The following is a 15,920-nucleotide window of genomic DNA, read 5'->3' as shown; positions in this document are numbered from 1 at the left end:
TGGCATGCCGACAGTAGATGAGCTCTTGAACAAATAGCAAAACCACACTTTTCTGTAATACCTGGGAGAGGATCCCTTGACATTAAGGCTTGAGCACATTCAGGCAGAGTAGAACCTTGTTCTTAGCTGGTTTACGTGGGGCTGTTAACCAGGAATATTATTAGACAGCAGTATTGTGATACTGTAGTAAAACTTTAATGTGGAAGTCAGTACAGACCCAAGTGCAAGCTCAGGTTGATATCAAGTCAGACGCTTTCTTTGCGGTTTCTCATCTGTCCTATGACCATAACAGACTGGGCAAACTGCATAGGGCATAGATTGCAATCGGAGGCTCACCGCCAGGTAACTTTACTCTTACCTCAGAAAACTTCTGCTTGGCCTCTTAGAGATGGTTTAGAATGTGCAGATGATGCCTAACAAAGATGATGAAGCAGGTGGTAATACGGAAGGTACAAAGCTGGGTGTGCAAGTAATCAAACCCTAGGAAATTCTAAAGATGTTAGTACATCAAGCAGTGGCTTCAAACTCTTTGGTTGAGTTTCAGAGTATTTGAACACCGGAGTTTTCTGAAGATGGTGTGTAATCAGGTAGAAGTCGTCATCAAATTTGATGGAGTGATGGCTGTCTGCAGGGATTTGTGCCCCAGGAATGGGTGGGTGAGAAACCTGGAGTTTGTGTGCACCTGAGCTCAAATATAAAGATATTTTTTCCCCCCTGGTTTGGAGTGCAAGATCTCACTTCTGCAACAGTGTTTGCTCATTTGAATTAGGAATGTATATTTTTTGGTAGACTACATGCTTGAACAGATGATGATGTGAATGATGAGAGGATATACAGGTGCGGAGAGGGTAACGATCTGACTATATGTATATCTGTTGGAAAGAAACTGTCTTAGCCCTGAAAGTCTTGTGCATGGAGAATGTCTAGGAGGTAATGAAGTGGAAAGTATTGTAAGACCTTAAAATAATACACAGGCAATCCTTATGGGTTCTTTTCTGTGGCTTTACCTGGATGGCTGGGACAGTGCAAAAATTCTAATATGGAAACACACTGTAAGGTGAGTACTGGTTCTTCTTGTGGGACTTCAGGATCTGAAGTTGTTACACATGCTTGTGTGGTGCTGCAACTCCTGCACTTGGGAAGTGCAGTTTGAGTTAACTGAGGATAGGATGTTAAAAGAAAATTAAAATTAAGACTCAAAATATGGTTTGTTTGTTTTCCTGACTTCTGTGATTGTGATTTGATTCAGACTTGTGTACATAGATGCAAGTGATGACACTGTTGTCTGAGTGAGTGTGCTATTGGTTGGTTGCATAAAAATACAGGTGCTGTTTAGAAGTGAGATTTTGGAAAGACTGTTGTGTGTAATTGGTGTGCTTTCATGAAATCTAAAATCTGTTCGTGAATAAAGTAGTTTTGGAAACACCTCTTGCTGCTTCTGTTTAATCATAGTAAACTGAAGCTAATCCTTACAAATGCAGTTGGACAGTTGTTTTCCTAGGAATATGTTTTTTGGTATCTCTTTTCTGCTAGCACATATTGTTGAATCAAGTCTTCATTGTTTTAAAAGGAGTGTCCTGCCAATGCTGGCTTGTGCAGATAACTGATTTTTATTTTTTTTAAGAACCTTCCTCCAAAACCATACAACACTCCACACACACCTCCCCAAAACACACAAAAAGTTGTAAAATGTTTTCATTTTATAAATTTTTTCTTTCTTTTTTTATCATTTTTCCTTGTATGATTGATTTGTTGCTGTCAGGTATTGGATTGGTGGAGGGAGAAGAGAGTGATGTATCTGTCTCACAATCCCTTTTTTGGTTCTTCCCTTGCAGTGGACTGTTGGAGGTTCGAAAAACAAAAAAAAGGGAAAAGCGGGTAAGGCAGAGAAGAAAGGAGCCATGAAGAAACAGATGAACAAAGCTGCCTCTTCAGGCAGCTCAGATAAAGACAGCTCAGCTGAGAGCTCAGCACCTGAGGAGGGTAAGATAACATATGTGCAACTACTCGCAGCTTAATTCTAAGTCAAATTGCCCCTTTGTGCACACTGAAGAGAAATGTTAAGTGGTGCACTCCATTAATGGTGTAAGCACTCCATTATAAATGCTACATAAAGAACTGGTTCAGCTCAAGAATTTATGACACAGTTTAGTTCTTGGCTTTCTCCTAGAAAATTCTTTTCTTCCCTCTAGCCTGTCACATCTGTAGGGTGGGTAACATTTTCTTTTATTCCTATTAATGTATTTTCCCTTCCCAAACTCAAGGAAGAGTTGCATAGTGTTGCCTGATGCAAATATCTGCTTATCTTGCGTGCATTTGCTCTGAGTTGGACTTCTTGCACGTTTATACTGACTGGAAGAAGAAGAATCATTACTATAACTTTTTCAGAATTTATTTACATGAATACTGAATCTGTTCCAATGCTGGACAAACGTCCTGTATTCTTTCCTGTCTTCATCATGCTTACGAAGGTTTGCAGGTGGTTAGTTGCAACCTCAGTTGATAGTAAAAAAAACAAAGTTAAAGTCTATGAAGTTTTAAGGATATTAAGCAGAGTGGAGATGGACAAAGCGTGAAGTGACTGAATCTGTATATACCAGTGTATACAAATCAAGGTTTTTCACAGTGTAGGCTTGCAAAGGGGAAACATAACCCCCATTTTAAAAAGGGAAGAAGGGAAGACCCAGGGAACTACAGTTCCAGTCTCACCTCTGTGCCTGACAAAATCATGGAGCAGAATCTCCTGAAACCTATGCTCGGGCCATGGGAAGTTCAGCGGTGTTTGGTGACTGTTTGGTTCACTGATGGCAAATTGTGCCTGACAGATTTGGTGACCTTCTACAACTGGGTTACAGTGTTGGTGGATAAGGGGAGAGCAACTAAAGTCATCTACATGGGCATGTGCAAAGCATTTGACACTGTCCCACATAACATCCTTGTCTGTAAATTGGAGAGACCTGGGTTTGACAGATGGACCACTCTGTGGATAAGGAATTGGCTGGGTGGTCACGCTCAAAGAGCTGCAGTCAGCAGCTCAATGTCCAAGTGCAGGTCAGTGACTAGTGGTGTTCCTCAGGGGTTGGTATTGGGATCAGTCCTGTTTAACATGTTTGTCAGAGACAAGGACAGTGGGATCAAGTGCACCTTCAGCAAGTTTGATGACACCAAGCTGTGTGGTGCAGTCAACACACTGGAGGGAAGGGATGTCAGCCAGATGGATCTTGACAGGCTTGAGAGGTGGGCTCCTGCAAAGCACATGAAGTTTAACAAAGCCAAGTGCAAGATCCTGCAGATAAGTCAGGGCAATTCCAAGCACCAATACAAGCTAGCTGGAGAATGGATTGAGAGTAGCCCTGAGGAGAAGAACTTGGGGGTGATGGTGGATGAGAAGCTCAGCATGAGCCAGCAATGTGCACTTGCAGTCTAGAAAGCCAACCATGTGCTAGGCCGTATCATCAGTAGGTTGAGGGAGAGGATTCTGCCCCTCTACACTGCTCTGGGGACAACCCACTGCAGTACTGTGTTTTGCTTGCGGGTCCCCAGTACAAGAATCATAGAATTGCAGGGGTTGGAAGGGACCTCGAGAGATCATCGGGTCCAACCCCCCTGCCAAAGCAGCTCCCTAGGACATATCACCCAGAAGGACATGGAGCTGTTGGAGCAAGTTGGGATTAGGCCACAGAGATGATTGGAGGGCTGGAGCGCCTCTGCTATGAAGACAGGCTGAGAGAGTTGGTGGTGTTCAGCCTGGAGAAGATAAGGCTCTGGGGAGGCCTTACTGCAGTCTTCAGTACCTAAAGGGGTTCTACAGGAAAGCTGGAGAAGGGCTATTTTGCAAGGGCAGGTAGTGATAGGATGAGGTGTGATGGCCTTAAGCTGAAGGAGGATAAGTTTAGGTGAGATATTAGGAACAAACTCTTCCCTGTGAGAGTGGTGAAGCAGAGAAGCTGTGGCTGCGCCCTTCCTGGCAGTGTTCAAGACCAGTTGGATGGGGCTTTGGGCAGCCGTGTCTGGTGGAGGGTGTCCCAGCCCATGGCAGAGGGAGTTAAAACCAGATGATCTTTGATGTCCCTTCCAGCCCAAACCAGTCTGTGATATTGAGACCAGAATGAAAGTGAAAGAAAGATCCTAATGTCTGCTTTTGTGGCTTGTTATAATGTAGTTTATTACCGCACCTAGTCAAAGCAATTGGACTTGGATCAAGCATAAAGGTGGTGTTACCTAGTACTACTGGGAAGTCATACCTGGGCTTATGGAACAGCTAACTGGGAGGGCTTTTAGCAGTAATAGAGCTAGCATTGTGGCCTTGTCAGTCCTGGGGATAGTGTGTTTCAACTTTATTTTTAGTCCTTAAATGATGAATTTTGGTTCTTCAGGCTGCTGTAAAGAGAGTATTGGTGATGGTTAATAGTGGCATTTGAGGTGCACACATATGCTTACAAAGTTATGGGTGTACAGGCAAATTCTCAGGGATGTAAGCATACAGGTCTAGAAATTTAACCTTAAGACCGTAACATAATCCCCAGACGACCTCCTAAATTTTGCTTGTTGTACAGTTTTCACTTAAAACCCAACATGCGTTCATATGTAGTACCACCCATTTTATAATTTTTAGCATGAATATCTTGCAGTGTTATCATATTTCCTCCTGAGTTTGGTTTCCATGGTATGTATGCTTTGAGTGTAGTGGAAGAGGAGTGTAAAATTCATTCTTGATGTCCTTTTCTGACATGCAACAATGAAGTGGTTGGGCTTTACCCCACTTGAATCTTACTTGTTTTAGGAGAAGTCTCTGATTCAGAAAGCAACAGCTCCTCATCTAGTTCAGATTCGGATTCTTCATCTGAAGATGAGGAGTTCCATGATGGCTATGGAGAAGATCTCATGGGAGATGAAGAAGACCGAGCCCGACTGGAACAAATGACAGAGAAGGAGAGAGAGCAGGAGCTGTTTAACCGGATAGAGAAGAGAGAAGTACTAAAGAGAAGGTGAATTTTGTGTCTTTTGATATTTGGTAGCAAATTCTTACAGGCTGTATGGAGAATATGCTGAATGTGCTGTTATGTTTGGGGTCCAAGCATTTGTTTTGGGGTTGGACTCAATGATCTCTTGAGGTCCCTTCCAACTCCTGCAATTCTCTGATTCTGTGATAGGCATTCATGGGGCAAGTTTTTCTTCAATTTCTTCCTTCTTCCCTTTTCAGCAGCTTCTCTCTCTTCTCACTGAGCGATTTCTCTAGAGGGCTGACATCTGTTGAGTAAATCATGTCAATACAAGCTACTGCCAGACTCCCTGTTTGTCCAAACTATGCCTAGAGCACTGACTGACTGACTGTGTCTTTTATACTGCTTTCAGTATGTTCTCTGGTTTGCTGCTCTCATCAAAGGGATCAAAATGAGTGAGAGCCTGGATTTAGATCAGGTAGAAGGACACCATATTTTTAATTTTTTCACAGTTCCATGGTAACTGAATACTTTTCTTTTAGAATAAACTCTTGAGAAAACTTGATAAGCTAAACAGTTTAAGCTTCAGTTACTGATTTAATCTTAAACAAGTTTGTCCTGTTTTATGTAAAGGGTTTGTCAGGTAAAACTGGGGAGGGGGGGATAGTTATTTAACTTTATGGTGAGTTGAATCTTTCAAAATGCTCTCTAGCTCAGCGTACGTACGAAGTGCTGTGAGTTCATTGGGATTGCAACAGACGTTGCATGTGATACAGTGCCTGTGCCCTGTGCATGGTAATGGCATAAAGAGCTCATCTGGCACCAGTTTCTTGCCTATAAAATACAGGTATAAAGAACTGAAGAACAGACTGTGTAATATGTACGTGGCTAACATGCTTTTAACTTCAGTTATTGGAATCTAAGGAACATTTTTTTCTTGTGTTGCTTCACTAAAGCTGTGACCAGTCTGTGGTGTAGGGAATCTGTCACAGAACAGTTCCAGTGAAATCACTACTCTTGGGAATGTGGTTGCTGAAAATAAGACTTCAGGGTGATGCATTTTGTGAAGGTAGAAATGGTAGTGCCTAAACTGAACTGCAGAAACTGCGTGAGTCTGGCATGTAGCTGTGGGAGGACTCGCTGTAACTTCTTTGCAGTTGTTCTTACGCAGACAAGAGCCAGTAGAAAGGTGCAGTTTCAGTATGTAAAAGCTAGCATGACTTTAACTATTTTTTTTTGCTGTTGAGATTCAAGTGATGTGAAATAGCCAGTTGTTTTTAGAGCTGGAGGCAGCATGCAAGGTCACTACACTGGCAAAAGAAAGAGGGAGTAAGGACAGTTTTCTGTGGAGTAGCCATTGCTATATGGTCTTAGCCCTTTAGGTCAGCTGCCTGTAAGCCTGCACTTTTCTATGTTCAGCTTTTCTTTACCTTATTTTCCTTGGGGAAGGGAGTGGATTGGAATGGGGGCAGGACAGTATTAGAGAGTTATCCGTCTGGAGCAAGCAGTGCAAGTGTTCTTAAAGCCTACAGACAAGTTAAGCTGAGGTAGCAATGGAGTGGTGCTTTGCTTGCTCTGAGAGAGCATTCTTTCATACATCCAATTTGTTTCAATATTGCTACTAGGTTTGAAATCAAGAAGAAACTAAAAACGGCGAAAAAGAAAGAAAAGAAAGAGAAAAAGAAAAAGCAAGAGGAAGAGCAGGAGAAGAAAAAACTCACACAGATCCAGGAATCCCAGGTAGGAAATGAAACCATCCTTAGTAATGAACATTTTTCTCTTGGCGATAGGATGCTGCCTCTTCATGCTCCTCATGTTTTCCTGTTAGGTCAAACGGTGTGGTAAGCAGGCCAGAACTTAGTTCATTTATATGCTTGAGGTATCTTTATACTTCCCAGTTCATTTGAAGAAATTAACATCTTTGGCCTGCTGAGGGGCCATAACTCCCTTTAATGAAAAATGCAAAGCTGCAACTGTGTTGAGTTGGTGTGGTAGTCCTCCTGTATGAGAACAGGTCAGGAACATTTTGCAGTTCCTTTAGCCACACTTTTCTCCTTCTGTCTGAAACGTTCATTTGCAAGAAAGACTTCATATGTGAAGTTTGAGAGAGCAGGTCAGAAACTGCTCAGTTGTTGTCTTAATTATTTTGCATACACATACAATGGAAAGAATGCTTAGTTTCTGCTGGTAGGGGTGTGAAGGAAAAGCTTTAATCTTAGGAGGAACAGAAATATTTTTATACTTTTATAGATAATAACTTTTAGAAATACTTTTTATACTTGTGTAGACAATACCAGGTTTAGGGTGAAGCCTCTGTTACTGAACTGTGGTTTCAAATGGCTAAGCCCCTGCCCTTAACTATGTATATAGTCTGGGCAGATAGGCTCACAGAATGGGTTGGGAGTTGTCGTGTCAAAGAACTAGTTGATTGTCTGCACTTGTCACTTCTGTCCTTGAGCAATGGAGGAGGGCATTCTAGCTGGCAACTCACTCCCATGCTTTTTCTAGTGAGACAGATGATTAACACTTAAATCAAACTAGGTGAGATCAGTTTTTCCTTGGGTGCATTTTGAGTGGATTGACTCCCAAGTCCCTACCCCTCTCAAATCCATGTATGTATGTGTGTGTATGTACCTAAATAGTATATATCTATAATACATAATGTCTAGACTCATATACACGTGTATATATAAAAGAATTTTAGGCTGACTTCTTTTACAGTGCACTCCAGAAATTATCTCAGCTTACTTCAAATGATTGTCTCATGCATATTATAGAAGCTGCTTTATGTGCTACTTGGTATTCCAGATAGACCTGTTAGGGAAGATATTAGAAGACTTACGACACTTAAGATTTGATTCCATATTGCAGGCTTTACTCACAATTTCATTTCTGCTTTAAGTAATTTTTAACATAACTTTTCTCTTGGCTGCTGAATGAAAAGAAGTTCCTTTTTAGCCTGGCAGAAGGAGAAGCAAGTGAAAACATATATTCATCCAAATTGTCCTCGTTGCACGTTAGTTGCAGCATTACTTCCATTTTATTTCTCTTGTCCTTTTTTACCTTGGAGGAGATCTGAGACAAAACCCTGATGGCAGGAATGTTAAAGTCTAAGTATGTTATTTTAGATACAAAACAGAAAAGATAAATATGCTTCAGATTGATTTACCTCTCCCTACCTGCTGTAAAACTGAACTTGAAGAAAAACCTGATTTCAAAATGCAGTTTCTTACTAGTTTCTATTTGAAAAGTTTTCAAAGCCTGCAAACACTCTTTGTTTAATGTATTTCAGTTCATGGGTTGTACTTGGTGTTGAGGGACTTTCTGTGCAATTCCTTTTTTTTTTTTTAGGTCATGTCACATAACAAAGAGCGGCGATCAAAGCGGGATGAGAAGCTAGACAAGAAATCTCAGGCAATGGAGGAGCTAAAAGCAGAAAGAGAGAAAAGGAAGAACAGGACAGGTATGAAAGTGTGTTGCTATTGCTGCATTTTTGAGGCATAATTACAACTATTTCAAAGTGCTGTGCTACTTCCTGTTTCTAATTAATGCAACAGTCCTACATCATGGAGTGAATGAATTCTGTGTTTGCATTTTTCTTGGTCTTTTGCCCAAAATGACAACCTAGACTATCATTTGGTACCAGTGATGCCCTATTTCTCCACCTCACCTCTTCCCAGGACGGTCTGAAAACAAAGCGAACTTTCATCACAGTTCATTGCATGGCACTTAGTAATGTTCAGTTCATGTGTTTGAAGTGGTCACTTAGATTCTGTTATTTAATCTCTGAACCATCCAAACTGTATCTATTGTACTCGTGCTACCCTTTCTGTGTTTGCTTGTTTCTTCACTAGCACGTCATCTTATTAATCTTGCCACAGACTTTTGATGCAACCTTTTTTGTTACTCGTTTTTTATTGTGCCCCTCTCCAAATACTACTTTTCCATTGCAAGATAACATTATGTTTTCTCATAATAGTTTTGTCTGGTATATCCTGTTGTTATGGCCATCTTTGTATTACTATGTGCATTAGGTTGCGAGGCTGAAGATTGGTACAACTGAGATTTAAGATGTTTTTACCTAGGTCTGCTTCTCTCTTTGAATGTATACAATTAAGTGCTTAACTTACTAGTGGATTTGAACACGTGGCACCTTGTGTCCAGTATAAGATTAATGGCTGTCTGCTTCTTTATTCTTAAAACAACAAGGTTTCAGCTCTAAAAGGAAGCTTTCATAAAAAATTCACAGCTTGTTTTTTCATGTTCTCTCTTCTCCACCCCCCAGCTGAATTGCTTGCAAAAAAGCAACCATTAAAAACTAGTGAAGTATACTCTGATGATGAAGAAGAGGAGGAGGATGATAAGTCTAGTGAGAAAAGTGATCGCTCATCCAGATCTTCATCATCTGATGAAGAGGAAGAGTAAGTAGTAAACGCTGGACTGTGATTACTTGTAAGCGTGTGTTCAAAACTGGAGATGCACTTCATGTAGATGCATGATGTTCCAGGGAATTGTTTGGGGGCAGTTCAGCATCCCTTAAGTAGTTCTGCCTCTGAGCTCACTTGCATTGCTCAGATTTGCATCCTTGGTTTTTATATCATGGTGCATGGGACTGATTTACCTTGGATGGGCTTGCAGCTTTGGTTCCCTGCTGTTACCTTTAGCCCTGTGTTTACAAGTTTGTTCAGTCCTACACTTTAGCAGCTGCAGAACTCTGGCATACTAGTTGGTTAGGGATGTGTGCTGGTTTATCTTAAAGCACTGGCCTATAAACTGCCTTGGTGTGCGAGTCTTTCTGCTCTGTGGTGCAGGGGCAGTGGGTCACAACTCTGGGACTTCGCGTTAAGCCTATCTCATGAATGCTGCATTCACATATTTACAGTCAACTAATGCATAATGAATCATTCCTTTTACTAGTAATTTAAACAGTTAGCACTCACGCTGCACCGTGCTCAGGACTCCTTTCTTGGGGATAATGTCTCAACTTTATTCCTTCTCAACTTTCCCAAATCAGGAAAGAAGAAATTCCTCCGAAGTCTCAGCCAGTGTCCTTGCCTGAAGAACTGAACCGAGTACGGCTATCACGACACAAGTTGGAACGCTGGTGTCATATGCCCTTCTTTGCCAAGACAGTCACTGGCTGCTTTGTCCGTATTGGCATTGGAAATCACAACAGCAAACCTGTTTATAGGGTGAGTTTAACGCTAAGGGATTTAGTTGTTTTTATAGCGCTGGCATAGAATATTTGCAACTTAGTAATTCTCAGGTACCTGTAATTGTTTGAATGATTAACATAAAAGGATTGCTTATTATCAGAAAATGTAATTTCTGCCAAAGTAGTGGAAGAGACTGGTTTAAAAGTAAATAAATCTCTGGCACCAGCTGGGTGAAGAGATATATTTAGTGAGAGGGGGAGCATGAACAAATCCTGTTCTTCCAGCTCTGGTTCACGCTGTCTTGTCTCATTTGTATTGCAGACTACAGTTCAGGACTTTGCTTTGACCAAGTAAGGAGGAGTAAAATTCACTCCTTATTTCTGGGAATGTTCCCAAGTTACTGTATGGTCTTAGTTCTTTTTTTTTTTTTTTTTATAAAGTGTTTCTAATACAACAGTGTGCCGCAGAAGAGAAGGCGGTTGAGAATACAGTTTTGTTTTTCTGTTTCATTGCTTTAACTCCACAATCACAGGATGCAATAGTGTTCTCTAAAACTGCACTGAAAAGGTCCCTGGAGCGACTGTGTATGTTTCACTGGTATATTTCACTTGGGACATATGTTAATTGGAAAAGAAATAGAAAAAGTAGGGAAGTCTACATCGTATGAACTGAGAAGATAGGAAAAACTGCATCAAGCATTCAGGTGTATAATTTGTGAAGTCAAGAGCAATGCATGAAGTAACTAATACAGCAGCTGATAAGGTACACTGAAAAGTCTTGCTTTCCGGGATCTAGTTATAATTGTTAGCTAGGTTAAGATTTGTGATCTCTAATGGAAAGGCTTGAATATGCCAGATGTAATCCAGGAACCCAGAAAATTCCAAAAGCCACTTGCATCCTTCTTCTCTATTTTTCTTGATGATATAGGTTGCTGAAATAACTGGTGTCGTGGAGACTGCAAAGGTTTACCAGCTTGGTGGTACCCGGACAAACAAGGGCCTACAGCTGAGGTAAGATGCCGAAGGAATCGTCACCAGTTCATGAATCGGTGCCCTTTTAATAGCAAACGTGGTTCTGTGTGTGGTTTGGAGATGAGGGCAAAAATGCAGACTGGTCCTTGCCATGCTGCTTACTGCTAGAATGGTGGGGTGGGGTTTAGTAGGGGATTTCTTTCCTCTTGGGCATAGTGGAAATTACTTAAAATAAAACCAAAGAAAAAACCCACCTCATGCAGGGATTTATGACTGTGGTGACATCTGAGCAATTAATTTGTGTTAGTAACTCCTAATTGTTTGTATATGCCTCTTCAGCTTTGCAATACTCCTTTGTATATTTTCTCCACTGTTATAATGGGAGGTTAGAAATAGGTATTGTTTAAAGGAGTATGTGATTGGGTCTGGCATAAGTGTTGCAACATAAAATGATGCTTTGGAGGGAGTAAGCTGAATGCACTGTTGGATTTCTCAGTGTTCTTACAGCCCTTATAAGGATCACAAAGATTAACAGTTATAATACAAAATGTCCTGATGAGATAGGACAAGGCAACCATTTGGGAGAAATAGGAAGGCATGTGGAGAATGCATGTGGGTACAAGTATGGAGTCTTACCTAAATCCATTGTGACATTCAGTAACTACTTAGGCTACCTCAGGAGAGAGCTCCATGCTTTAAGTGACATTTACACCACAGCAACTAATATTAGTATTGGTTAATAGCAGTATACTAGTTTAGCAGGTAGAGCTGAGTGCAGTGCTTTGCAGTAACTTTTTAGGGCTTTCTGACTTTCACTGGCCAATGAATGAAAAATTCATTGGGCTTGGCCCCAGGATTGTGTAATTCAGTGCTTAAAAGTTGATTCTGCTGGTCCAGACATGGAGCTTTGCGTTTCCAAAGAGCGTCATCGTGTTGAGATGGAGTGGTGCACTTCACTCACAAGAGAGAAGCAGCACTGAGTTCATTGATATAAAACAGTGATTTAACAGAGTTTGGTAGTAAATGTGACAGTGCTTCAACAAGATTCAATGGCAAGGCATATTGGATTATTTGCTACGTATAAGACAGGGTCAGACAAAACTGTTGGGCACATTCTCCCATTGAGTCATGAGGTTCAGAGATGATTCCCTTGTTCTCTAAACTCTCTCAGAGAATATTCTATGTGCGACTGGATCCAATCCTAGTCCCGGTGGCTTATGTCTAAAGGATTATATGTGTGCAGTCAATCAATCTTTTATATCACTTCACTGAGATCTAAAAGCTTAGTGTGCTGTTAATCACTTAACAAGAATCTATTGTGGTAAGGAATCTCTCAGCCTCAAGGAGCAACCTTGAGAGGTGTCCTTACTCAAGGGGAAATCCCATTGTTACTCAGGAGAGCTCAATGGGTTCTGGGATACTTTTCTAGAATAAGGTGATTGATTTTAGTCATATTTCCATAACAGCAAGATATCTGTTGCAGACAGCCTTGCTTTCCATCTCCCATCCACCCACCCATCCATTCATCCCCCAAAGTCCAGGGTAAGCTGGATGTAGCCATCACAACTTCCACTGGTGGTTATGGCTTTTAAGGTGTGAGGAGGAGCACACTGCCACACATGGGTCACCAAATAGGGGATGTATGGCTTAGGTCTGAGGGATCTGTTTCATTTACCTCCTGAGGGTTTTACTGCCACAGCTGAGTGACTGTTTCTCGCACGCTTGCTGTCTAGTATTCCTTTGCATTGCTACTAGTAGCTGTGGTAGGCTCTTGAACTATGGCTGACCTGACTGAAGTTAGGAAAAGATCGCATGTGAGCCACAAGACGAGCCTTAATATCTGGTTTTGGGCTTCTGAATCATTTTACGTATATTGATCCAAGATGGCAGCTCTCTACCATCAGAGGGATGTTGTTACGCTTTCTCATTGCAGGCACGGCAGTGATTCACGTGTGTTTCGTTTGGAATTTGTCTCGAATCAGGAATTTACTGAAAGTGAGTTTATGAAGTGGAAGGAAGCGGTAAGTTTGCCAGACTTCAGCTTTTTCTTCGCAGCCTTCTGCCAAGGATACTTTAAGTTGAAAACAACCTCTTTTGTCTCTTGTGTTTAGATGTTCTCTGCTGGGATGCAGCTACCCACACTAGATGAGATAAACAAGAAGGAAGTGTCCATCAAAGAAGCCCTCAACTACAAGTTTAATGACCAGGACATTGAGGAGGTAAAGAGTCTGTTCAACAGCTGTGGCAGTACTTAAAGATGATGAGAACTTAGAGTAGAGCACTAGCTGCTGTTACAAAGCAAAACGGTTGTGGTATTTGCTTCCAATTTGCTTCTTGCTCTGTTACCTCCTATTGAACTTGTCACAGAGCTCCGAACTCCTCATCTGAGTATGGCAACTTAGTTTTTTCAGAACTTGAGAACTAAGAGCATCATGATGGATACATTTATTGCAGTTTGTGGAGTTTAATACTTGTGTAAATACTGACCAGATGTGATTAGCATCGCATCCTTGTAGGCTGTAAGAGGAATGGAGCTGTAGCTGATTACTAAGTCAGAAATTAAAAAATGCAGCAGAGGAGGAGCGTGAGTACAATTTTATGTCAGTAAGTCCATTTCTGAGGTGATAGTGATCTGTTGCTTTTAATATTCCACATATTTAAATAGATATTTCACACTTGCCTATTCTTGCTGTTTCTTCTTCACCTTACAGATCGTGAAAGAGAAGGAAAGGTTCAGAAAAGCACCTCCAAATTATGCTATGAAGAAAACACAGTTGTTAAAGGAGAAGGTGAGAGATGAGATGATGACTGCAAGCTTAATGCAGTCTTTGATTTTGAAGAATTGCATGTCATCTGCATTTGGTAGTAGTTAGCATTAAACTTGACTTTTAACTATGCAGCTAAAAGGTGGGTTTCGAGGTTTGTTGATGGGTTCAGAACACTTAGAACCCAGTTAAACTAGTGCGTTCTTTTTTGAAGGGCAACTGCCAACAATTACAGCTGTCTATTTGTCTCCTTTAAGCATGGTGGTCTTAAGCTGTTCTGCTTTAGAAACTTGCTTTTTCTTCCTCAGGGTACCACATAAAAGCATTTAAAACTGATTTCCTATACTTTCTGATACAGGAAAAGTAAGTCACGTTTAATTGTCCTCAGGGGTGACCGACTTGTCACTCTATGGCCAGCAAATTGTATTGCAGAGAATACATTACTGAATGATTAACTTGACACCAAACTCTTCTTATATGGCGTTCTCCTGGAACATCCTCCTAACAATGTTGAAGAAGCCAAAGCCAGGAAGTGAAGTCAACAAGCAGTAGTCTTAAGTATCTCTGAAGATGAAGAGACACATAACACATTCTGTTTGGTTTTATGTGTGTGTTCCTTTTTCAAGACTTCCATTCTTCATGTACAGTAAAAACTAAGAGTTTGTAATAACCTTGGCTTTATGTTCTTTGGCTTAACAGTATTCCTTGATCATCTTTTTACTGTGCTCATACAAGCAAGTTGTAAATTTTCGCTTGCTTTTTGCAAAGTGCAATTGCTTTCTGTTGTCACCAGGTGGCATAATAAGAAAGGGGACTCCCCAACTCAGAAATAAGTGGCAACTGCCAGTTCTTAGTTCCTAAGATGATAAATTCTTTCCCTAAGATGGTAAATAGTGATATTAAATTCTAATCAAACCTGTAGCTTAAATAATCTGATTTTTCCCTCCTCATGCTGGGACTAGTGTTCCTATGTCTCCTTCATTTAAAGGGTTTCAGAGGTTTTCAGAGTTCTTCAGAGTGAGAAGTCCTGCTTTGCCTTGATCTGTGAGGCGAGTTTAGCTCTGTTGCATGCTTACCATGGGGACAGAACACTTGCAGCTGCAGCAGGGTTGGTTGGCTGATCCATGGGTCGATCCCTTGTTTCTCTGACTAGCATTGCAGTAGAGTAGTGCCTAATGAGTTACTGTTTGGTTGAAGGCTATGGCTGAGGACTTGGGGGACCAAGATAAGGCCAAACAGATTCAAGATCAGCTTAACGAACTTGAAGAGAGAGCAGAGGCCCTGGATCGTCAACGAACAAAAAACATCTCTGCAATCAGGTAAGAAGCAGATACTGGAAATTGTATTTCTTACATAGTATGAATCAAAATATATAGAGAAGAGGAACTAATGCAGTAGTAAATTAACTGCAAAGTTTTGTCTCTTCTTTCCCATACAGTATATTGATGAAATGTGTATCATGGTGGTTCTATTAGTGTTTGCCTCTACTCATATCCTTGTATCTGTTGTTCACTTACATCTGTTAGAAATGTAAACTTTTCCATGTACCCCATATAGCAGCTGTGTTGCAATACAAATAACTTATGATCAGGATGAAGCTGCTAGAATGCTGTCAGGTGTTTTGTGTTGTAGGGATTGATAAATGACAGTCACTTTTTTTTTCCCCCCACCTTCCTTTTTTCCTTCCTGCAGTTACATCAACCAGAGAAATAGAGAGTGGAATATCGTTGAGTCTGAGAAGGCTCTTGTGGTAAATAGTGCTGAATTAATACTTCTGTACCAGTAGAGATGAAATGATGCAAAGGGGGATAATTGCATGGTGAAGTTATTACGTTTTTAATGATCTATAAAATCTTTATTATAGACAAATAATGTATTAAAGCTTTACCCTTTTGATGAACTCTGTTACCGGCAGATTACTGACTGTAATAGTGACATGGTGCATTTTTTATGAGAGAAGTCAGAGAGAAGACTTCAGAGAATAAAACAGTAAATTCAGTTCTCTGCAGTGACACGTTAAGGAAACATTAAGCTTGTTAATCAGTGGTTAAACCTTAGCTATCCTGAGAGCTCTGCCCCTATTTT

At 40.8% G+C, this 15,920-nt stretch overlaps 1 protein-coding gene across 1 annotated transcript in view; it reads left to right on the top strand.

Annotated features, from left to right (window-relative positions):
- Positions 1–15,920, top strand: part of RTF1 (RTF1 homolog, Paf1/RNA polymerase II complex component) — a gene marked incomplete at its 5' end in the record, with an annotated part of 31,051 nt that overhangs the window by 9,562 nt on the left and 5,569 nt on the right. Inside the window, 12 exon segments of the mRNA XM_084263516.1 lie at positions 1,836–1,983; positions 4,784–4,988; positions 6,569–6,683; positions 8,295–8,406; positions 9,229–9,364; positions 9,958–10,135; positions 11,027–11,109; positions 13,004–13,091; positions 13,182–13,289; positions 13,782–13,859; positions 15,033–15,154; positions 15,528–15,585. Coding sequence (XP_084119642.1) covers positions 1,836–1,983; positions 4,784–4,988; positions 6,569–6,683; positions 8,295–8,406; positions 9,229–9,364; positions 9,958–10,135; positions 11,027–11,109; positions 13,004–13,091; positions 13,182–13,289; positions 13,782–13,859; positions 15,033–15,154; positions 15,528–15,585 — 1,431 coding nt within the window.

The sequence above is a fragment of the Gallinula chloropus genome (assembly GCF_964237585.1).
Source record: "Gallinula chloropus genome assembly, chromosome: 4".
NCBI classification, from domain to species: Eukaryota; Metazoa; Chordata; class Aves; order Gruiformes; family Rallidae; genus Gallinula; species Gallinula chloropus.
Note: the sequence above shows the minus strand (reverse complement) of the source record. Positions and strands in the feature narration are given on the sequence as shown.